Source organism: Empidonax traillii, unplaced genomic scaffold, assembly GCF_003031625.1.
Source record: "Empidonax traillii isolate 1590-97213 ecotype Southwest subspecies unplaced genomic scaffold, ASM303162v1 scaffold16:size2589160, whole genome shotgun sequence".
Classification (NCBI taxonomy): Eukaryota; Metazoa; Chordata; class Aves; order Passeriformes; family Tyrannidae; genus Empidonax; species Empidonax traillii.
This window is the reverse complement of record NW_020955209.1, coordinates 628325-653437: the sequence shown is the minus strand read 5'-3', so window position 1 is coordinate 653437 and position 25113 is coordinate 628325. Positions and strand designations below refer to the sequence as shown.

At 41.8% G+C, this 25113-nt stretch overlaps 1 protein-coding gene across 2 annotated transcripts; it reads left to right on the top strand.

Moving 5' to 3' along the window:
• The first annotated feature begins 953 nt into the window (after positions 1 to 953).
• Positions 954 to 19780, top strand: POPDC3 (popeye domain containing 3). 2 transcript variants are annotated; one of them, XM_027895130.1, is made up of 4 exons: positions 954 to 1057; positions 9429 to 10166; positions 11899 to 12007; positions 12851 to 19780. In XM_027895130.1, exons 2-4 carry the CDS (start codon positions 9676 to 9678, stop codon positions 13172 to 13174), a joined length of 924 nt encoding a protein of 307 aa, XP_027750931.1. In that variant the 5' UTR covers positions 954 to 1057; positions 9429 to 9675; the 3' UTR covers positions 13175 to 19780. The 2 variants fall into 2 exon arrangements, with proteins under 2 accessions (XP_027750931.1, XP_027750922.1); XM_027895121.1 differs by lacking the exon at positions 954 to 1057 and adding an exon at positions 1388 to 1701.
• Positions 19781 to 25113: the final 5333 nt, after the last annotated feature.

The following is a 25113-nucleotide window of genomic DNA, read 5'->3' as shown; positions in this document are numbered from 1 at the left end:
ACACTGCCCTGCATTGCCCTGCTGGGTGACACTACCGTAGAACCTCAGAGCTGGCCACCAGAACACACACAGGGTTCTCCACACTTACCATTTAAAACGTATTATTGCTTATGCCCCAATTACTGAGAAATGGTAACAGGAGGTGAACATTCAATACGCTGTGATTTTTTTTTTTTCTGTTGTTAATAACTTGTAAATCTGCGGCCTCTTCCTCCTCCATCAACAAATGCTGTCTCCTCGAGACACAAAGTGATCACCAGAACGAATGCGTGGCTAGGACTGAAACGCTCCTGCACTGACACCTCTAGCTGTGTTCTCGGGCATTTGCTTGTTCGGAAACAAAGTAACTGAAGGCCGCGTACGAATGGGTGCGAAAGCAGCGTAACTGAGGCGACCCCGAAGGCGTGCATCTCCCTTCCGAAGAGACGCTTTGCTGGGGTGAGTAGGTGAAAGAGAAGAAAATCGTGATTTCATTTATTCCAAACCAGCACCTGCAGACAGTTTAACCCCAGGCAGCCGTGCCAAAGGAGACGCCGCTCCCCGCCTGCCTCGGGAGCGGCAGGTTCTGCGCGTCCATCCCAGACCGGCACCTGGGTTTCAAGGTGCCCAAGCTCAGGGCTCCGCTGTCGCCGAGGGCTCCCTGCAGCCGGCGAGCACCGCCGCACCCTCGACGCCCACCGGCGGTGGGGGAGCGCCGCGGCGGGACGGGCGGCACCTCCCGCCGCCCCGGCTGGCCCGGCCCGGCCCGGCCCGGCCCGCCCGGGGCTCCCGCCGCCCGCAGCCCCCCGGGGCGGGCGGCGGCGCCTGCGCGCTGCGGCCGCTCAGTGTCGGTGTCGGTGTCGGTGTGGGTGTGGGTGCCCGCCCGGCGCTGGCGCCGCCCGCAGCTCCCGCCGCCGCCGCCGCTGCCTATTTTAGTCACGGCCGCGGCTCCGTGCCCGCTGCGGGACGCGCTGCCGGCAGCGCCGAGGAGCGGCAGCGCGAATCTGGTCCCGTCCCGTCGCGTCCCGTCCCGTCCTGGCGGCCGGGAAACTTTTCCTTGGGTTGGGGTACGGGGCAGGTAAGGGGTGCGGGCAGGGCGGGGGCCGAGCCGAGCTGAGCCGGGGCGGGCTGAAGTCCCGGCGCTGCCTCCGCCCACCCCCGCCGGCGCTGTCCAGTCCGGCAGCGCTGGGAGCTCCGCCCGCGCTGCTCGGGCCGGGGGCGAGCGGAGCTGGGGGCGCCGCCGGCCCCGCTGCGCTCCGGGACACCCGCGGCGGGGCCGCGGTGGCGACGGGACCGGCCGTCGGGGGAGGGCTGCCCACCCCCAGGGCTCGGTGGTGTCCCGAGCGGGTGTGACAGGTGCCCTGGGAGGGGAGCACTCCCTCCTCCCCTGCGCACTCCGGTCACCGGAGTGCTCCTGGCTGGAGCTGTGCCGTGTCCCCTTGGCAGAACAGCGCGACACGCTGCTCTGCGCTGCCCCTCTCCAGGGCTCTGTTTGGAGTAAGACTCTTCGTTGTGTGTCTCTGGTTTAGGGTTTGTCCCTTAGGACGGCGGAGACTTCTGGTTCTACCCGTGTGCAGCTGCTGCCGCTCTCACAAGAGCTAGCTCGGAGGGTATCTCTACTGTCATAAAAGCAACTCGGGATCCGGGGATTTCTTTCTCCGGCTGGGGGTTTGCCTCGTGGGAGGACATTATTTGATTCTTCCCTCTCTCAATCAACAAATGGTAAGAACAGATGAACCCTGAAATTAAGCTCTAGTTTTGCGTTTGCAGTTGCTTCTTTCCAGAGACAGAACGAGCGATACAAACCACTTCTTTTCCCCAAGCTATAATATTTTTTCCAAACATATTCTCTCAAACTGTAATATTTTAGCACATTTTCCTTCATCTGTTCTGTAAAGGTTTGTGTGCATTTAGGCTGTCAATCACTTTATGGGCAAACATTTTATGTAGCTGATCTCTTATAATATTGAATCATGTACCACCTGGTAGTATTATAAAGAAGTCATTAATGAAATCTGGGTTCCAAAATTAGGGCTTCTTGCTACTTTATTGTTTAATGGGAATTTAATTGTAAATGAACAAGTTCAAATGTCTTCACTGACCACAGCAAAACAAGAAATGGTTTCCACATCTGCAGAACTGGTGCTGTTCAGGCTTTACACAAAGGTCTTTTTGTTGTCAAATAATAAAATAGCTTAAAATGTCAAGTTTTAAAGAAATGCCTTGCCTGCAAAATAGTAAGTACACTTCAAGTCCTCCAGTGAAGGGTATAGATACTGAAACAGAAGAAAATTGTAACTGTGGTTCAGTTGCGGTTCCTGGCACAAACTTTGCCTTGACAGTTACCTGTAAGGTTTGTGTCAGGAATTGCAACAGAACCACAGTTTTTATGATGAAAGTTTTTGACAACAGAAAGTTTATTAAGGATTCAAGAAATGGGTTATTAGCTGAAGCTAGGTTTGATCATTTTAGTAAGTGTGTGGGCTTCTCTAGTAAGAGTGTGTGTCTCTTCAGAGAAGGGATTTTATTTCATCATTTTAGTGTGTTCCCCCAATTCACGAAAAGGAGCTCTGGTCAGTGTCTCCAGATGACGACAGAGTACCTGTTGTTGGGCATGCCGCTATTGCCCAAACAAAAGTCAGATATTACATAATGAACAAAGCTGCTATTTGTGATTATGTTATGTGATGAATCTAAGAATTGTCTGGCTCTTATAGAGAACTAATGAAAGTGATGCTAAACCGGTGCCATGTCCATGCTTCTGCCTGTTTCTGCTTTGTATGTAAAGCTGTATGACACTTGTTACTGTAAAACAGAGAGCAGAACTGTACCCAGACTGCACCCTATGGTAATGATAAATAATTTCAGCAGCTCCATTAGGACACACTTGGTACCTTTCACTGCATTTCACTCTGGTTTAGAGCTCCCAGGGCACATAAATATGGTGCTTTGTGGATCAGTGTGCCATTTATGTGTTTGAACACAGGGGTCATGGCACAACTCTGTAATGCAGTTGTACATGCAGGGAGAGTGTGATGAGCCAAGCCTCTGTGTTTCTTTCTTTTTTTGGAAAATAGGTTCACATCAGGTGGTTGATTTCACGAGAATATATTCCCATCCAGAGGCACTGCTACACCATACAAACTCATTAAGCTGTGTTCCGCAGAACACATTAACACTGTCTATTAGCACAGTTTTAAAGTACTTGTGAAATATGCGTTGTGGCTGCTTTCTCTACTGTAATTTAAAAGTTGACCTGGAGAGAAGCTTGAACTTGTACTTGACTCTGAAGTTTTATAATAAAACATGATAAAACAGACCCCCTGGATTATTTTTTGGCCAATGCTGCACAATTTACAAGAGCCTTGCTCAAATTTATCAAAGTGCTAGCGATGTATAGTTAGTTTAAAAAATGCATGACTGTCATTCCATATTCATGTTTCCCAGGAGCAAAAGACCTTAAAAAAAGGAGAGAGGGGATTATACTTCTTAGTTTGGCAGGAATACCACATGTACTCAAGGTTCATCAATTCTGATTCAAATTGGAAGAAAATATGTAATTTTTTATTTCATTTCAGACACTGTCCAGATGATAAAATAGACAGCATCTTCAGTATTGGCTTTGCAACCACAGAGGGTTGCATTGTATATTTTACAGTGATAAATGAGGAATTGTTGAAGTACTGTAAGCTCTGTATAGTTGGCTGGTCTTTAAATATTTAAAGACTAAATAATACCAGCTTCACTGTATGCAGTACTTCTAATGAACCTTAAACTGTTCTGTATTACTGTGGGGTTTCTTTTTCTTTCGAGGCCTTCCCACAGGCCAGCGGGCTTCTTAAAAAGATAAGTAGGAATTTGAGCAAATTGTAGGCAGAAACAGGCCTTCCCAGCTGCAAGCTCAATAAGTGCTAAGTCCCGCTGAAGAGCTCTGCTGTTCTGTATTTGCTGCAGCAGGGAGACTGGGAGTCAGGCCCAGCTTGGTGAGGAGGACAGCCAGTCACCAGCCTCCTGCCTTTGGTGGGTCATTCATGTGGACCACTGACTTCAGTACAGAGATGACATTGGGGTGTCTCCAGCATTGGGCAGCAGCTGACTGAAGGGGCTGCTTTATTGAACAACCATGAACATGGTAGGCTGAATTCTGCCTGATCAAAGCAGGATTTTGGTCCTGAAAAGTCCTGCTTGGCTGGTGATTGTTTTTCAGAGCTGCCCCAAAGGCAGTGAAGCACCACTGATGGCTGGGCCTGCCCCGACTTCTTGTTTTGTAGCTCTGAGCATTCCCAGAAATATTGCTCTCAAGGAAGGTATCACTTCACATGGATGATCTGGGGATGGGACAGCTTGGCAGTTGCAGCCCAGGGGGGTACTGGAAGGACAAGGAAGAGTGTGGTTTGATGACTTTTCCTAAGGCCTGAGATACTTTACCTCCCATGTGACAGCCTCCACTAGGGAGCACTGATCCAGTGGGTGGGACATAGCAATGAGACATGAGTGAGACACAGGATGCCTTCCTCAATCCAAGAGAAGGGGAAATCTGTCTTCCCTCCTCCCATGAGCACGCTCCCAATGATTCATATTGACTTGGATGAATGGGTCATTTGCTGCCCTTTTCATTAAAGCTGTGACGTTGTGCAGAAGGGAGATTGAGAACTGCACTGCAGTTCCTCTTCATTCTGCGATGAGGACACTCACCCAGGGAGTGGGATCCTGGGACTTGGTTGCTAGGCTTGCAGACATGTTTCACGGTAAAGCATTCATTGATAACACATCCCTTCCTTCGAAAAACATTCACAGGAGGGGTGCTGGCTCCACATGGGTGAAGGTTTGGTCTATAACGTCTATAGGAGGAATAATTTCGGAGATATACCTGTCTTCAGTGTTTTCTCTTAAGTAGGTCTTAGTTTGTATCCGAGATAGGCCTCTGGATTTCACTGTGAAGACAAACTACATAACTTTCTAGATACATACAACTTCTTTATATCAAGTAACTTAAGACAAATGTCCATGAGACATTGTTGCAAACATCTAATGTGACTTCCTGGAGAATAAAAAATAGAATCGTAGTAAATCAATTATTTTTTTTAATAATAGCATACACATTTATTTTAGAGACCAGATAGCATCCTGACTTCCTTAATTCCCAGCAAAGGAAATCTTTAAAACCGTCCTACTAATTAATAACCTTTGCTATGAATGCTTGTGTGTCTTTGAATATATATACTTATATAGTGATTGATTATCTTGATACCTTTGTCTTTTGGATTGGGTAGTCCTTTTCTTCCTCATCCTCCTTCCATCTTCCTGAATAGATCTTATGGGCTGTGATGAGGTTACTATACCCTTCCCTATATTGCACAGGCTGCATTTTCTTGGGAAAACCTTATGGTTTTCAGTATTATAATTACAGCTTTCTCTAGCATATAGTGTCAAAAAGTTTTAAGGTAAGCTAGCTTGTGTTGTTAGTTACTGTCCTGATTGTTGTGTGCATGTTTTGAGCCTGATGTGGATTCAAGGATAGATTATCACTGCATTGTTATACCTTATTTATCTGCCCATACTCGCCTACAGATGCATAGCCATAGCTCTCTGTAGGTGCAGAGCTCCTCTGTGCGCTGAGTTAGACACTGCATTGCAATGAAGAGTTTGGTTGTCTCGGTCCCTTTGGGTGTCTAGCCCCAAGTGACAACTGCAGAAGGAAAGTTCCTTGGAGAAAGCATGATTCATAAAGAAGCCTCAAGAGCAGTAGGTGTCAGTAGGGGCCACAGAGGGGATTTCAGAGATGTAGGGGCAATGGAAGGAAGGGGTACGTTAATTGATATTTGTGTTTACATTGCATGTAAAATAACTTGCTAAAATTAAGCAGCAGTTTCTTTTTATAATCTAAAAGATTGCTAGACCAGATGTAATTTGCCAGCCTACAGGGGGTGCTCAGAGCTCATCCCTCTGGAAGTGGGGGGTGTCAAGGCCAGGAGGGCCCCCCCTTGGCTGGAGGGGCCATGTTGTTCCTGGTGGAGTTGCTGAGCTGTTGAGCCAGGCTGAGTCCACTAGCTCGTGTATAAACATACACACTGTCGTGGCTAAACCCAGTAAGACAAATCCTGCTAAATCCAGCATAATCTCATTTTGTGCATGAAAATGTATATGCTGCAAAGGAAAATCTGTCTTTGCTTCCCGGCCTGTAGCAAACAATTCATGCAGGGCTGGTTACACAATTAGCATGTACGGCTCTATAGCCTGTCAACATGTACAGTGTGAAAGTGCTGAGGGCTTTCTTTCTGAATACTTGGGATAAGGCAACTGAAGAATAGAGTATTCAAACTCTGAATAGCTTTACTTTTGACTTAATTAAAAAGACCAAAGAGAGAACTGCTGGTGGCCTCAGGGCTTTTGGGGTTTATTTTTCACAGGAATTATTGTGATCCAGACACAGTAACTAGCACTCAAAGCTTCTCAGAGTTGAATTTAGGTCATCAGTGACAAAAATGGGGTAAAGTACACAGTTCTCAAGCAAATAAAAAAATGTACATAATTGGTAATTCTTTGTGTGAATACTACAGTCTGTGAGGGAAATAACTCATTTGAGGAGGGGAATGTTGTACTATGTGCATTTAAATTACAACATAAATTCATTGTGTTTTGACTGGTTCAGTGTATTTCTTATATGAAGTTTTGGGAGAATATAAGTTAAATACTCCATTTACTGCTTTGAAGTTCCAGCAAACTCGTTGATTTTAACACTTTCCAATGACAGCTTAGTCCTTCCAGCTGTTGTTTATTTAAAAGAAGTCCATGCCACTGTACATCTCTTACATCTCTAGCCTGGGCTGATTTTTTGCATCACTTCATCTGCTCCTGCTGAAGAAGGTGGGATGTGTGATGGGGCAAAACACTCTGAAGCATCTCAGTAATTCAGCCTTTTTTGGCAGGGCACAGCTCCTTCCTGAGCTGTGAGGACTCATCTTGAATGAACCTCTGGTTTTGGCAGCCTGTAAATGTCAGTGTGTGTTATCCTGAATATGACAGAGACTGTTCCGTGCATGGTGCTCCTTCTTTTCCATAGGCAGGGGACAGAGTAGAAAGTACTCAATGTTTACTTGGGAAGATACAGTTCTTCAGGTTTATAATCCAGATAACCTGCTTTAAATGCAGTTTCCTGCTCGTTTGATCATCACCATCAAATGAACTTGTAGCAATAACTGTTCATCACAGCCCCGACAACTGAAACAGGACATCAAACAAAGCCATGCCCGTTGGCATGTTCCCTGTCCTGGCAGCTAAGGATGCCGAAGCATCTCAGTGAAAGGATGGTGTCCCCTTCAGGTGCTTACAAACTTGGCAGTGTTGTGCTCCTATGGAGGATAACTCAGTCAGTATCACAGCTCTTTGTTTTTTATGATCTGGGGGACTCTTCTCCCCACCTAACCTTGCTTGCAGTAGATGAGCAGCTTAATTAGAGTGACTGTTCCAAAGCCCTCAAAAATTTAAATTTTGGACTTGTAGTAACTATAAAGAAAAATGTGAGAGGCCTTATCTAGCACTAAATACCCATCAAAATTAGAAATTTTACTGTCCTTAAGACCATACCTATTATCGTCTATGCTCTACATAATACCTCATAATAAAAATTACCACCAATTTTCAGCTCACAAATATTAGAATAATTTCTTGATTAAGAAGAGGTGCTGTCTTGGTTTAATGACAATATATATTCCAGGTGGCGGGTTCTCTAATGTGATGAACCCTCTTCCTTTCTTTTAAATATTCCCTCCCCCCAAATTCAGAGAGAAATAAAAGATAATGCAAAGAGGACCCAGTGAGGGAAAAATGCCTTAAGAGTTCATAGCTTTGTACTCCTGGGGGTCTGATATGCCAGTCCATCAGATCCTCACAGTCCAAGAGACACGATAATCCCATGCCTCTACGTGGCTAGAGGCAAGGCCCCCTCTAATGCTGGTCTTGGTAGCCTCAGCTTTCTCCCTTGAATACATATGGGAGGCCCCTTCCAGAGGATCTGGTTCTGTCTAGGGGCTTGCCCACAGGAGACTGGAGCTACATCCATCCTCTAGAAATTGCCTCTGATGGTCATTTTTCCCTTTAACTCCTATACCTGCGCTGATAAAGCAGAGGTGGGTTTTCCATCCCATCTCCTCGTGTCTTCCCCGTATTTGTGTAAAAAGAACCACGGGTTGCCCCATGTGGTGTATCCTCTCTCCATAGCCTGTTCTGAATAGCAGGGCCTCCAGTTTGCACTGGCAAAACATGGATGGACAATGCTCTCCCTGAACTCCTCTCTGGGTTTTTTGTGGTCACTTTTTGCTTCCTCAGTTGGATTCTGGAGGTCTTCAGCCAGTTCCTCTACAGAAGAGATACAGGCCTGTAATGTGACTCCTGGGGAAAAAATAATAATTAAAAAAAACTCTGAGGTTTGATATTCTTGAAAATGTAATAATTTGGGTAGCAAGATATTTCTTAGCTTCCCTGCTCTTTTACCAGGAAAAGAACCAGACACCTAAAGACTGTGGAGGGTTTCAATCCTGATTACACCACTGATAGATGCTGGCTTTGCAATTTCTACCATGTTTCATCTTATATTAAAGCATGTTTTTTTATTTTAAAAGACAGAGAAAGCTGGTTTTGATTTTTTAAAGCTTTTTTTTTTCATGCTTTTTGGTTGTGTGTGTTTTCTTTTTAAAATTCTTAGCAATACATTATCATATGAAAACAAATAACCTATTGAACAAAAAAATTATGTGGTCCATGACATTAGATTATATGAGGTAGAAGTTTGAATGTTATAAAGTTGCTTTGTAAATGTCCTTCGAGTTGTATGTTGCAGGACTACCTAATACATTACTTCTAATAACATGATCTGTGTAAATATGCTTTTAAACCTTTATAGTCTTTCTTATATATGACACGGTTTTCGGGCAAAAACCTTGGAGTAGAAAAACCCTGTGATACTTGGGTTTCCCTAATTGTAGCGTTTGGAGATGTAGTTTGTTGTCTTCAGGAACAGAGAACAGCCTTGCTCAATGCATTAGTGAGAGTGGTTTGACTGAAATCCAGAGTGAGATGGAAGAGTTCACTGTCTCTTCTTGTTAAAGAGCTTGGTAGAATGTTAAATAAGGCTCCCAGGGAGCAGTTTCAGGACCAACATATGCAACTACCTTCTCAACAGTGAGGCTGTGCAAAGGCTTGTCACAGGATGTTGTGAATACAAGTACAGGTTTACATGGATTCAGAGCAATGCTTGTGACAGGGTTCATAGATACAGGAATACGATCTTCAGTTGAATGAATGTTAAGGTTTGATCTTGGAATCACAGAGCTACAAGGGGAATTGAAAGATTGCAGTGTAGTCTGTGGTTCTAGACAGTAAAAGCTTTGATAGAGTTTAGTTGATTAAAATAATTTTATAAGTAATTAATCTTTTCTTCACTTGTCCAGATCAGACGGAGCTACAGATGACATGACCAAAGTCAAAACAATGCGTGAACTGATGAGGAGCAGCACTGGGAACATTAACTGCCTAGTTGTTGGATATCCTAAGTGTGACCTCAGTATCAGAAGAGACTCTGACCTTATGTGATCATGGAACACAGTTTGCAAGAATGGAGAAGCAAAGGAACTCACTAGCTGCATCTCATAAATAAAAATTTCCAAGATCTAGCTGAATTGACAAATTATTCCAGCCATGGGAGAAAATACAAGTTTCTGGGAAAGTCTGATATATGCACATCCTACGTGTACCAGCTGGAAGCAAGAGGCAGAGGGATCTATCTACCACCTAGCCAGCATTCTCTTTGTTGTGGGCTTCATGGGTGGAAGTGGATTCTTTGGGCTTCTCTATGTCTTCAGCCTGCTTGGATTGGGCTTTCTCTGCTCTTCTGTTTGGGCTTGGCTGGATGTCTGTGCTGCTGATATATTCTCCTGGAATTTTATACTGTTTGCTGTATGCTTCGTCCAGTTCATTTATGTCACCTACCAAGTTCGGAGTGTTGCCTTTGACAGAGAATTCCAGGAACTCTACAGTGCTCTATTCCAACCTCTGGGAATTTCTTTGACTGTGTACAGGAAGATCGTCCTGTGCTGTGATGCAGAAGTGATTACCCTGGAGAAGGAACACTGTTACGCCATGCAGGGCAAAACACCTATTGATAAACTGTCCTTGCTTGTGTCAGGCAGGTTGGTATTTGTTTGTTCAGGTTTACTGCAAATATCTTTATTTTTAACTCCTTGAAAATGAGATCAAAAAGAAAAAAGGCCTTATTTGTGTATTGTTTGTTTATTTTCCAATACAATAGATCAAATATTAATGCAAGTAACATAAATATTAATAGGCTAAATACATTTGTCTAGGATCATAGAATCATAGCACAAAATCTGTAATGGCATAAAGAAAAGGACTTGAAGTCATTCTTTTCCAGACCACTGTATCATAGCGCTTAACAGGTTAGGCAGATAAAGGGAACAAATATGTACTTCAGTCTTTGGGCTGTGGTTTGCTATGTATCTACTGCTTAGCTGATGAGCACAGCATCTGTCTTATTTTTCTTTACTTATATAATGTGAAATGGGACTAAAAATTAGTTATGAAACTGAATATACTGAGATAAACTCTGTGTAATAGAGATCTTGACATTGATACAGATTGTATTTAGTTACTTTCAAGAGAAGGAAGAAGAGAAGGAGTAAGGGAGAGCAAAAGGCTTAAAAGCACCTTTTCATTACAAGCGGGCATAATTGAGCCCTATCAAAATTTGCAGAACTTTGTTTACAGTTACTGTATACTGTGGCCCTTTGTTAGCCCCTGTGGCAATAAATCCACCTGCTTGTATTCCCTGATTACAGGGGAACCTTCTGGCAACTTTGCTGATGCTTTACTGAAGGGGAATACTAGCTTTTGTACTGTATAAAAGGCAGTATGCAGTACCAGACCACCACAAGAGTAGGTGGGATACCCAGGGATGATGGTCATGGACTGTCTTTGATGGGAGACTTTGTGGGTGCATTTTGATAGCCTGCTGCATGGACAGATGGAATTTGTAGGCAGCTTGACACTCAGCTGATTTAGGACTACTTGCAATGGACGATATGGATTGTAGGCAGATGTCCTTAGCGACACCCTGGTTTGGAGCATTCCTGGGAGTACCTCATGGAGGTTGCTTTTGGTCATAGGTGTACTATAGGAGAGGTATCCTACCGTTCTACATGCCCAGCCAGTTAGTAATCAACTGACAGGGAGTTCCTGCTGCCCTTTTTCACCTGGTACAGGGCTTGTTGTGTGCCTTCAAACTTAAATATTATTTTAAAAGTAGAAAGGAAATTTTTCTTTGTCGTCTACAGAAGGCCACAACATTCACACAGAGATCCCATACCTCCAGGCTGTTGTTCTGGCTCCAGACACAGACCTGTGGCCATGTAATTCCTGTTAAACATGGGGAGAGCCCTCTCTACTACATGCCCTAGGGAACTCCTGCTTTCCACTCCCTGCTTTTGCCACTTTCTTTCCTCTGAAGTACCTATTTGCCAAACCTAGAAGTAAATCCATGGTTTTCAGGGGAAGGAGGCAAATAGTGTTACAGGCATTGGTCTTTCACCACTTGAGTGCATGCTGGCCTTTTAATGACAAAGCTTGTGCGTCACTGCACAGACCTGCCACAGAGAGAATAATATGACTTGAACAAAGCCTTCAAAGATTCCCATTTCAGTTGCGTGATTGTCTTGTGTTCGCTTTCAACTGGCCTGATCAAGTTGGGTTTAATAATATAATTAGGATACTGTTGGCCAGGGATTGCTTTTTTGTGCTCTGAAAACTATATTTAAATTCCTCACACAGTAGAAACAGCACATTTTTGTTGCAGTCCTTCCTGGTGTAAAGGTAGTGCTAACAAATTAACACATCTTGTCTTGGTAGGATCAGAGTAACAGTTGATGGGGAGTTTCTGCATTATATTTTTCCTCTCCAATTTCTGGATTCTCCTGAATGGGATTCACTGAGGCCCACAGAAGAGGGAATTTTCCAGGTAAAAGTTGAGGATTTTTGTTTTATGGGGTTTTTTTAGTACTACAAAAAAACTGTTCAAGTACTGTTCGGTTTAGAAATAAATTTATTCAGTTGAGGGTTTTTGGGGTGCTATACAAACAAGTGGCATTCTATTAATTTGGAGGGGGAAGTCCTCTTTACCTGCTGGACTGGTTTTGCTGTTTGTATCTTGTTACAACAAACAGGGTTTTTCTTAAAGCTAATCTGGGAGGTAGGCTCTGTTAGCATTCTTTGGCTGTGCCAGTATCCAGCCCTGAGAAGCCAGGTTTGCATGAGGTGGGTAGAAACTGGTGCTGAAGAGGCTTCCCAATGGGAGATGAGCCAGGGAAAGATGTGCCTGTGACACAGCTTGGCACAGGTTACAGCATGGGACATTGTGTCAGTCGGGGCTGCCCCCTCTAATCTGTGAGCCCTCCCACTGCTGTCACTTGACCTACACGCTGCCTCCTCCCTGGGTGGGATCTGATGTCTCCTGTCACAAGGGCAAATGGCATTTGTCGAGAGCTTTCTTTAGACCTGCCTTTCCAGCTGAGGCTGCCAAGAGTGGAGCAGGGAGTGCAGGGCTGAGCCAGGGCATCCTGAGAAGGTGGGCTCAGGCATACTGTCACTGAGGGCGACCAGATGAGATCATTCAGTCCACCCCCATTCACCCTTCTCGCTTGTCTTTTGCATACAGTAGACCTTCCAGAGCTCTCTGCCTGGATTAAAAGGCTCTACTTGCAGTAGGCAGATTCTGCTGAGAGAGGGGAGTGCCTTCTGAGCAAGGGCAGCAGTGGCAACATCACTGCCTTGTCACCTAGCTCTTCAATTTTCTCTTCTATAGGTAACACTCACAGCAGAGACAGATTGCCGGTATGTGGCCTGGAGGAGAAAGAAGCTCTACCTGCTGTTTGCTAAACACCGTTTCATCTCCCGCCTGTTCTCAATTTTAATTGGGAGTGACATTGCTGAAAAACTGTATGCCTTGAACGACAGGGTGCACGTCGGGGAAGGCTTTAGATACGACATTCGGTTGCCAAACTTCTACCACGTTGCACTGCCAGAAACCCCTCCAGTGCAGCTCTCCCACCACCACCTACAGCGAGGCTCCCCACGGCGCAAGCCCTCGGGGGTTACAAACTGCGGCTCCTTCCTCTCACCGCCCTAGGAAGGAACATCCTGCTGCAGCCATTCCTCAAAGCGATGAAAGAAAATGCAAAGTGGCAAAGCAGAAGAGCAGAAGCAGATCAAGACCCAGTCAAGCCAGATTTGACTGACAAGTGCCATTTACATTTATCGGAGTAGCTTGAATTCTCTCCCTCTCAAGCCAGCAGGTTGGCTTCTGCACTTTTACTGTCTGTGCAATATGTTTACTTTCTGTTGATTCTCCTGTTGATCTTCATCTTCTTACTTTTGGAGGAAAAATCATAACAGGCTGAGGTTTTATTGCAATTGTGGTGGCCTCTGTGTTGTATTGTTTGGGTTTTTTAAAAAAAAAACAAGCCCACGGTATTTGTAATTATATGTTCTCAAAATTTTTGCCATAATGAAGTATAGTCAGAATAGTCAATTAAAACAAGTTGTCTTCAAAATATAGCAACTTGCTTATAACATTCACATTTTGCCACATGAACGTTGTTTCAATAAGCATGAATAATACTAGAGAAAAAGACCAAGGACCCATTGTATTGGGTTTGTTTCTTAAAGAAGTGAAAGGTTCTGAAGTGCACAAAAAGAAACCCAAAAAAGAAAACAACAAATTCTATCCCATGAGTGATTGGCTTCTCTCTGACTGTCCTAAAGAGGTATTATGTGAAAACAAACATAAATGCCATTGCTAGCTTTACAAAAATAAAACAGCTGTAGCTGCTGCAACTATAGCTTAGAGAAACAATTGTGTAGTGTTTCTGAGAGACTGTGATGCTACAGGATTTAGGCTTTTGCAGTGCCAGTGCCCTTCATGACATGTACAGTAAATAATGTTAATCAATCAACTGCCAAACCATTGGAGTTTGTTGTACAGTATTCTTTTTAGTTACATTTGTAGGAAGAGACTGAAACAGCTGCAGCAATAAATACGATTTTTAACTGAAACATTATTGTTTAGCTTCCAGAGTCACTTTTCTGTGCCTATGAAATTCTTGATTGGAAAGATATTCTCTCCCTAATTCTGTGGTGTTTTAATGGCATAAGGGAGCCCCAGCTCACGCTTAGTAGGAGAGAGTTGGTTTTGACCCTTGAGGTCACTGTGCCTTTGGAGAGAAGTGTCTGAATGTCTTTGCTAACTCACCTTCCTGCTGCTATGCCTGATGCCAGCCAGTAATCAAAAAATAAGAACTATTACTATTTAATGAGAATGGATTGCTGCTCGATGTATCTGGAAGTAGATCGTATTTTTAATATTTTAAAACTGCTGGCCTGTTTGGTAGGGTGACCATTGTGTGTTTTTCTCATATGTGGGTATACATCTGAGTTTAGAACTTGAGAGTTGTTGCTGGAGGGCTTAAAATGATGATACAATCCTGTGCTGAAAGAGAATCATGCAATATGTATAAGAAAGCTATTAGAAGTGATATGAAGCACTTCCTGTTTGGAAGGACCTTCAGTGTAGAGCAGATAACATTGTACAAGTTTTGCTTTTAGCTTCATGTTACTTTCTCAGAGAGGAAAATCTGACAAACATAAATACCAAAGCGGGCAATGTGATAATACCCAAATCATTCTCTTGATAACCCTTCCATGCCGTGTATTCCGTGTACTACTTAGTGAGTGAAGTTCCTAAGTCACAGATCTCCTTTGTCCTGGTCAATACAGAATTTTAACAAACACACACAGAGAGTTCATTGATGGCTTTTAAAAGACCTGTTAGGGGGATAACACAGTGCCATAGGCTGGCAGTGTGCAGTAAGGATGTAGAGCTGTGTATGCCCTCTTCCTATACTTTTCATGGTTAAGGGACAGGATAGCAGGCTACCTGACCCCTTGGTATGACTCAGCACAGGTATTCTCATGTAACTTCAGTGCTGTGATTGTCCTATCATGTCCTATTTGTCAGTGATGCCTGAGGTGGGTAAGAAGTGCATCATCTCTCATGGGTGTTGTCACTTGGGCTGTGACTTGCAACCCCTCTCTGCTTTAGTTGGCTGAGTTGCACTAAAAACCTTATACTGTGCTTTAACGGGCCATTTAAAAATATCCCCCCCCCCTTCCCTCGTTCTGATAAATAACAAGAATATGTAAATTTCTCATGCTATAATGTGTTGGACCAATATGAAGTTTACACTCAATGTTTTATGTGCTAAAAGTCAAAAATAAAAACATTTTAGGTACATAAAAGCGATGTTATTCTAGACTTAGGTGTAATATAAATGATTGATTAATTCTCAGTTTTCTTGAATATATAGATTTGGTCCACATCTTCAAGAACACTTGTCTTTACTAAATTCTGACCCTACTAAAGTTAACTAGTTTGATCGTCTTCACCTTCAAAATAAGACTGAGGAGTCTTGCTCATCCAATTTTTATATCAAGTTTATATATTCTATTTAAACTATAGCATACAGCATAGAAAGATGCCTGCTCTGGAGTGATAGGTGTTTTGTGACATACTTTGGTAATTTTTTTCTTCTTTATGACTGGTGTGTGCCTTGGTTTCAGCCTGGTTTCCAAACACAATCCTCTGTGAGGCTTTTCTCTGCTGGAATTGGTTACTGTCAGAAATCTCTGCTAGGACATGTCTGACTCAATATCTGAACATACTCTTAGCTAATCTTGTTTAGCTGTTGCTAATGTGCTTTTTGGGCTTTGAGTCACTTTTTAAAAATTGTTTCTAGTTTTCCAGCATCTGTTTGAGTCATGACTAGCAGAACATTTCAGCTGTAGAATTCAGGGCATATATATCTACAATAATATAATATATAACACACAAAAGGACTGGAAACGAGACAGCAAGCCTGCTCTACCTCTGTGGGGTTTTTGTTTTTGTTTTTGTTTTTTTTTTTTAATCTGGACAGCACTTCTAAAGCATACTGTAAAATATGCTCTGGTATACATCTCATAAACGAGTGTTTTGAGAGGGCTGTGTAATCTACCTGAGTGAAGACTCAAGACTGATGTCAGTGAAATCAGACAGGCTTTTATGATATCGTATACATCCAGTCATTAGGGAGTTGGGGTTGTTCAGCCTGGAGAAGTGAAGGCTCCAGGAAGACCTTATTGCAGCCTTCCAGTAACTAAAGGGGGCTTATAAGAGAGATGAGGACAGAATTTTTACAGCAGGGCTTGTTGCAATAGGACAAGAGGTAATGGCTTTAAACTCAAAGAGGGTAGATTCAGACTAAATATAGACTATATTATGATGACTGTGTTGAAACAGATTGCCCAGAGAAGTGGTGGATGCCTTGTCCCTGGGAACATTCAAATTCAAAATCTGAGCAACCTGGTCTATTTGAAGAGATCCATGCTTATTCAAGGGGCTTGGACTAGATGGCCTCTAAAGGTCCCTTCCAACTCAGACTGTTCTATGATTCTATGATTATTTATAGGTTAGTAAACATTTGGAGATAGGATGGAGTTCTGACTTTACCATCATCCAATTTATGCCCCTGTTACTACCCAGGAATAATTATCAGTGAGGTGATCAGCCTCCTTCATAATTGGTTTAAGCAAATGGACACCTGAGTCCATGTTGCTATCAGTGAATCCTTTTCTTGTTATGCAGTGATTCCCCTTTACTCACATTTTACATTTTTACCAGTTCCGTTACCTTCTGAGTTACCGTGTTATGTTTAGATTTGTATGCTACTATAGGTAAGAGTGGCAGAATCTGGTGCATGTGATGAATTACTCATTCATCAGCATCAGTTTATCTTACAGAGTTTTTATAATTATGGACATCATGTTGGAACGGCCTTTACAGCCTTCAGAAGGGTTCAAATTTACTGCACAAGCCAGGAAAATATACAGCCTAGGACAGTCCAAAACAGGGTGGGGAGGGAGGGGACAGGAAGAGAGCTCTCAACTTCATACAGGTTTTATCCAGGAGAGGTTTATTCTAAATCAGCAAATTCATTTGTTGGAGGAAGCAATGTATAGTGAGAGCTTCAAAGCAAGTCTTGCCTATTTAGGGCACGGGACTGACCCTGCAATTCTTTCATTACGTAGTAGTTTCTTAACTACTAGTAGTTTAAGTACAGCTTACACTTTTCATCATGCAACTCCACTCAAAACTACAGAAACTACAGAATAACCAGAGAGGACTTACCCCAGTGTTCTGTTACAGTTAATAATTTTTGCAAGGCAAATTTTAAGTGCTTAATGAAAAAGATTATTTTATTCGGTTGCCTGTGATAATGGAGGCTGGACTTGGTGACCGAGAAGGGCCACCCAGGTTCTGTATTTTCAAGAATTAATTGCCCTGCAACAAACTAGCAAGTGTGACAGTGTTCAAAGGAAACTCAGTGATGGAAAGAATTATGGCAAACTATATGTACAGAGATATGATCTGTGCTAGGGTAAAGCTGGGAGAGCTGCATACATGCTTGGACGAAATTGCATAGTTTTGCCATACCACAAAAAAGGCATATGCTTGTACTAATTAAATAATATGTTGATGCTACATTTTCAGGAAAAAAAAAAAAGTTTAACAGATTTTGCTTATTGTAAATTATAAATGTAAGACATATTTGGTCTCAGTGTATATGAAAAATTAAAATACAGTATTGTGTTGCCCATATAAACAGGTCTTGCAAGCCATGTGTTAAAACTGAAACAAATCTGCAGCTATTTATATAGAAGAAAAGTGTTTAAATAGAAAAGGAAAAAAATAGTATCTATTTGGTGAATTCAGACATGAGCAGATTAAATATTTTTCTTTCTATTCCTGTAATAATTGAATGCATATTTTTCCTCCATAGTCTGTTGCTGTATGACAGATATTTCTTACAATACAACAAAGTAAATACCATATTTAAGCGGATTTGTTAATGCCTCTTGAAATACTTACTTTGTTTACATTAATATGCATTAAAATATAGTAGGTTCAGGGCTCCCAAGGGAGAACACCCTTTTTTTATGCTTGTCTAATTCACATTAACTTTCCTTTCTTGTAGATTTTTGTGTCCCTTCACTTTCTGCTTACTGTAATTCTGCTTCTCTGGGAATCAAACGAGTTAATTGAACTTGACATGTAAATCAAGCCACTTCATGCTGATGAATCAAACCATGTAGGTTGAGCTTCATCAGCAGAAGCGTGTAGGAGAAAGGCAGCGCAAGCGTGTCATCCTTGAGCTCTGGATTTTGGGTCATGTCCCAAACCATGGCTAGCAATCCCCTCCTAAAGGGTAGCTTTGCAGGGGGTTCTGCCAGCAGAGGGTTTGGAACCAAATCATCACTCTGCAAGCAGCAGATGTTACTAAAATGTTATTCTGGACTGGAAAAAAAGATGGGACATTCCCAAAAGCTTGTGGGAGCAGAAGGATTTTATAGCAGTTATCCTTTAGCTGTGGATTCACAGGCAATTTTTTTTTTAGCTGTCAGTTCCATGGCAGCTCCTAATTAGAGGGGTCAGTGGTATATTGTGGGGGCAGGACTATTTCGCTACCTGAAAGGGGTTTTGAAGACAAAGGATGATAAAAGATAGATGATCAAGAACTCGGACATCAAAGTCATTTAAATAAACAATTGCAATAAAATAATGGTGGTAAATAACTATTTCAGCAGTGAATCCCATTGTTTTCATTGTATCTAATAGTTACTCTCCACCCAAACTTGTCTGAAACTATATAATAGTTAATATAGGGGGATATAATAATTTTCTGGGAGTAAGGTGCATTAGGATAAGAAAGACACTGAAGCCAAAAATCCCATTTAATGGATAAACGCTCTAACTATGTCATTTTACAGAAGTGGGCACCACCATTACCTTCTATAGAAACTGCACATCATAGGCAAGCATTAAAGCATCTCAGATCTGTGAAAGAGGTAAGCAGGTCCCTGTCCCCAGGCACGGATTCTGGCGGGATGATCCCAAGCAGCCTGCAGGAGTCTGGGCTCAGTGGAGATGAAGCACACGTATCTGTTTACTGTTTCCCATCTGTAGGTTTTAGGGACTCCTAGTAAGAGTACAGGACAATGTAGATACCAAGGGCTGGGCTTGGACTTCCAGGGCCCAACTGTAGGACATGTCTACAAGGGTAGGGTACTGGCCGGTAAGATATGGGACGAGTTTAAAACACAGGAGGTGTGACCCTGTATCTTCCCACAGGCATTCTCTCACACTGGGATAAATGAAAAATAACTTACTCTGTAACAAAAGTGTGGCAAGCCAGTTCTTCTGGTATCTTCTGCCAGGATACCAAGGCATGAATATCAGCAGTTCCTATAAAACAGCTGTTGTGCTGGAAATCCTTATTGTGCTTCATTCATCTTACTCTCTCACATTAAAATCTTTAAAACTTTTACTGAATTCTGTTGTCATAGCTATTCTATTTTACTAAGAATTTTAGCTTAGATAAAATATTTTGAGTATGAAGAAAAACTATCCTGTTTTCATTTACAGAAAGGTCATATCCTCTCAGATGATATTTTGAAGCAGATCTCCCTACTGAGGGGAATGGAGTACTTCTTAAAAAGGAATCATACATTCAGCACTATGCTTTGTTTCTCACTGGATCCCTCTTTTCTTGTCCGGTTACAGCTTTTCAAAAACAAAGTGTCCTTTCAGTATATATGTTCATTATTTAAAGAATTCATGAGTAAGTACTAGTAGAAAAAAGTACAATAAATACTGATACATAAAACACTTTATATTGGTTTTTATTTTACAAATTATTAGTACCTTTATGTTTACCATTTTTGTTGCCATTTTACATCTGAAACTGCTTTATACAGTGGTATATGTACTTATGCTACATACAAAAGCAATAATCTTAAATATATGTACGTTCTGTATCCCTGTTCTTAACCCTATATGACAGGGTTTTGTTTGTTGCTTTTTTCTTTACAGAACAAAAAAGTATAATAAACATTACTCAGAAGACTGGTCTTATTTATTCATTGAAATTAGAAGGATTCCAAATTTTTTTTTTTTTAAATTCTGTGTTTACCTTTACTCTAAAAGATCAGGGTAGGAAGAAGCAGTTGTGGCATGCTGAAACTCAGCACACGTGTTGATAGTGCTTCATGATATCCTCGGTTGAAGTCTGGCATCAGGCAGCAGGGATGAGGTGCACACTAAAGGCAGACCAGACACTCTGTAGCAATAGCTTGGTGCTGACACTTCTGAAACGGTGAAGGAGGCAACAAATTAAAAAACTGGGTGTTCATTATCGCCTTGAGGTTTATTCTCAAAACAAGAAGTATTTCAAAGTCTCTTATTTAGGACTGCTAATCTGATCAAGTGCATAAAATGCTTCTGCCTGGTGCTTGGCCTCAATCAACCTATTTCTGTGCATTTGGACCAAACTTGTGCATTCCTGGTTTGCTTTTTGCTCTCAAACTTTTGTTCCTAATACTTCTTTTGGCTTATTTTCTTCCCCAGTGTGTTCCTTGATGGGATTATCAGTTTTCTCATGTCTTGCTCTCTGTGTATTTTTGCAAAGCAAAAATAGTCTCTATAAAAGATACCTTGTGCCTATACAAAGTTCTTCTGAGCTAATCTATTTACCTTTTCTTCCCCCTCAGACTGTGGAGTGTTTTCACTCTCAAATCCTACATGCTTTCTCTGTTGCTTGTTTAAATAATTCCTTAGACTCATCTTCTGTCTCCCCCTACTTCTTTTTCTCCTCCTTCTTCAAGTTTTTAAGTTAGATTTTTATTTTTTCAGTTCTGTCTATCTTTTTGGATGAGTTAAACACTTGTTATTTTTTCTAATTTTTCTAATTTCTAATAATTTTTTCTAATTTCTAATATTGTTCCTTTTCAAATCTTTAAATAAAATTCTAAATCCTTACCAACAATTTTAAAATTTCCTACAAAATTGTTGATAATGGTGCTAATATGCAACGTCCTGGAGATTCAATCCTAGCCTTTGCTTCTCAAAAATAGCCACCAGTGAATATAGAAATGTAGAGCCAAAAAGGACTAATACTGCAACAGAACATTAATTGTCATTGTACAAACACCCAAAAGCATGTGTACATTGGTACTCCGACAATATTTGCAATTCCTTTGGTTTATAAAGACAGTTACACAGACTTACATAAATTCACAGGGATCTCTGCAGAGAGAACTTTGAGAGCTGCAGTTAAAATGGATTTATTTCAGGATTAGCACAGACATGATCATTTTGAACTTGCTTTGTGCATGGAAGTTGTCCAAAAAGGGAACAGAAAAATCATAGCCAGTTCACCCAGTGCTGCCAAATCTGCTGTAGCAGGGACCCCTAAAAAATGGGCTGTCACTTGATGAAGGGACAGATGCAATGCAAAAGCATGGCTCTGTTACTTGTCTTTCAGTTTTGTGTGAAGCAAGAGCTACTTTACATTAACAGAGAGCAACATGTTGATAGCAATTTAATTTCCAGCAAGCGATGTAGTCAAACTGCATCTCTGATATTCCTATATTCCCAGAAAGAAGCCAAGCCCCAGGGGACAGGCTTCCTGCTATTCCTCCAGTGCTGTTAGCAAGCTGCCCTGGCAGGGCAGTGACAAGCCTGTCATGACCCTGCTTTAGGAAATCCAACCTGTTTTATATCAGCTCTCCTATTTTTTTTGGGAATCATGTGATTTAAGTAGAGCTAGAGCAAGCAGAGCAGGCTGTTCCATCAAGTCCCAGAAAAATCACTTGCAAGCAGTTCATAGAAATAGTTCACTGTGCAATTTCAAATAATGAACATACAAAATAAAGTGTCAGCAGGGAACTGCTCATGCATAATTTGGGAACAGGGATAACTGTTCAGTGTGACTGAATAAATTGTTTACTCTGTACAGTTTAGATAATTTTAATAGCAAACAATTTTACTCTGTCCTTATACCTCAGGATCATGTGCCTGTTGGATAAACATCTACAACAACCAGTGCTTCTGTTAAAACTCGGATGCTTAGACAGATTATTGTAGAAGAAAGTTGTCTCCTGGCTCTAAGTCTGCAATACTCATTTACTATGCTATCAATCAAATACCTGGAAGCCCTGGGATATGGTGTTTTATACCTTGGATTCAAATAAGAAGACAGCCTGTCTTGTATTAATAGGAGACACCCTCTCTGCAGGTGTTGCATTGGAAGAACTGCCTGACTATACATCAGAAAGTGTCTGTTGGAGGCTTGAGTCAAAAAATGCATGGAATGCCCATATTCCTTTTAAATAAATCTCCAGAATATTAAAAAGCCAAGAGAGTATTTTTCATTCATAATCTCTGCCATACAAATTTCCTTCTAAGAAAACACAATTCTTGAGGATGCTTTCAAGCAAAACCCATATAAATAAATTTTCTGTGGAAAATATGCGTAATTTTTCAGTTACATGACATATAATTTCAGCAACTGGGATGGGATTTGCCAGTGTATTTTATCCTACTCCAGACAGTTGTCAAATACACACAGGATTAATTACTTTCTAAAGGAGCCCCCTTATATTGTCTATAGAGGGAGTTTAAAAGATTAGTTTAGAGTAGATGCTGAGTACGCTTCCTGAAACTATAAATGGAAATGTTTCATAGATCTTGCCATTGTCTGAAAATAGCCTTGTCATCCTGGCACATCTGGGATCCTGAATACAAAGCATTTTTTCTCTTTAATGAAAACTTTGCCTAAAAAAGGCTACGAAATCAGGCTCTCATTTGGAAGAGGCAGAGCGCTTGCAATTTTACAATAAGTTACTTTATCATCTGCTTAATAAAGTCTTCTGATGCTCAGCTATGCTAAACTGAGAAGCAGGAGAGGGAAGTTCTCCTGCCTGACCTCTGCTGAGGTCCAACACCTCCCTGCATCATCAACAGGATGATATTTTCCCTGAAACACAGAAGAACAGGCAGGCTTCAAGAGGTCAGGGTATACTGCTGAGGATCACAAAGCCAGTGGCTAGAGATAAGGAGCAAGACTGAGAAATCTGTAAAGCCCATGTGACATTTTCTACTGTGGACTATTACTGTGGAAAATAACGAAATAATTTGAAAAAGTACTTAAGCTATCAAGACTTTATTAGCAGAAGAAAGAGACGCGGCAGAGAGGAAGCCTGCATCAATGAACAGCTGTAAAACCATTAAACCTGTCTCGCTAACAAAATGCATCAATTCAACACAAATCTCTAAAAATTGATCTGTCTTTCTGAAGCCAATTCCATGTAAATGCAAACAGTTTTTATTTCTTTCCTCTGACAGATTAATTTATATTAGCACACTTCAATGAACTTGAACTTTACTGACAAAGATAGGAGGTTAAGCCAGTCTTTATAGTGGTTCAACAGTAGGACATTAATTTAATTAAGCCAGCCTATTCTCCTATGGTACATGAGACCTTGTTTTTAGAGGATAAACTCTACTTAATATATTTTACTTAGAGAATGTTTGTTATCTGTACAACTATAGATACTGTTATCTAATATTATCTGTATAACTAAAGGTTATATTAAAATTATGGCCATTAATATCTGCCTATGACTATGTGTTATTACCTATATGAAATAATGCCAGTGATTCTATTAAAGTTTTTTTTTTTCTACAGATTGGTAGAGTCCATCACAGCCATGTCTACATGCTCCATCTGCTTATGCTCCTTCTGGAGAGACAGCATATAGGGGCAGTTCTCAGATCTTTGCTCATTTTTCTCTTTCTGCTGACAGCTGTACCAGATACCACCATTTACATTACCCATGTAGTCTTGGTTCTTACCTCTCTGCTACAGAGCAGAAATGGCATTTAATCATAAACATACTGAAATATCAAGATTCCAAGAGACTAGCTGCGGTCAGGACAAAGTTCTACACCCTCACATGGCTGCAAATAGCAGTTCATTGCCAAGCTTTCCTAACTAACGTTTTTTGCATTGAGCTAAGCAGATGCTGTTTACCACCAAGGCTTTGCCCAAAATTAGAGAAGACCTGGAAGGTAATCAGAGAAGTACAAAGACTTTATGGAAGATACAACGAACTGTGCTTCTCCAATGCATAACGTTCAGTAATGTGCTAGAAAATGCTTACACGTCAGTTTAGATTGGGATAGGAGCTCTGCTTTGTGCTGCTTTTGGAAGCTACTTGGCTTTGCTCCAGCAAGCAAAGCTGAATACTGTCAATCTCAAACACATATGCCAGATGCAATCACTTGTGACCATTCCTGTAGCCATGCTATCCTGATTCACTCTTCCTACCCTTTTTCCAGCTCTCTTACTCTTCTGCATATCTTGGGAAAGAGCAAGTACATCCATAAAAGTGGCTGGCCAGTCAGAGGAAACATAGTCCCAAATCAAGTCCTTCATAATTATTTCATAATATATTTTTGAAAATCAGATCTTAGGCAGCAAGATTCAAAAAACCCCTGTTCATATATGTATCCCTGGAAAGATCCAGATCTCTTCTCCAAGGTGTAAAGCCAAGAACAACCATAGCAAAGGTAGAGCCTCCTGGGATGCATGTTGATGTGTACATGTATAAACAGTTACTTCAAAAATTAATCGAGATTCTGTCTACTTTCCAAAAAATATTAAGGTATAATGCTGACCATATGTTCTTGGCTGCTGAAAAAATAACCCCACTTTGTAGCTAGCTCATCAGAATGTACTGAAAGGGTTTTTCTGCCTTTGCAGTCCTAATTTATCATTGACAGGTTTTGGGATGGGATGGGCTGCCCATAGGCTGTATCTGGACTGTCTTTCATCACTGGACGCTACTCATCATCACTGGACGCAACCTCCTGGGGATGAGGGCAGGCTCGGTGACTATTTTGCCTGCCCTGCAAGACTTGGTGGTCCAGGAGGGGGCAAGACAGGGCATCGGCAGAGCCGTCTGCCGACGTGCAGGGACACAAGCGTCCCGCTTTGGAGGCACGTCGTGCCTGGGAGCTGTCAAACAGCCACACGAGCAAACTTGGCGACATCTCTTAAGCATCGTGCTCGTGACAAAGAGCCACCGCAGGTGCCAAGTTGAGAAGAGCGGTTCTGTAAGGGCCGCTGTGGC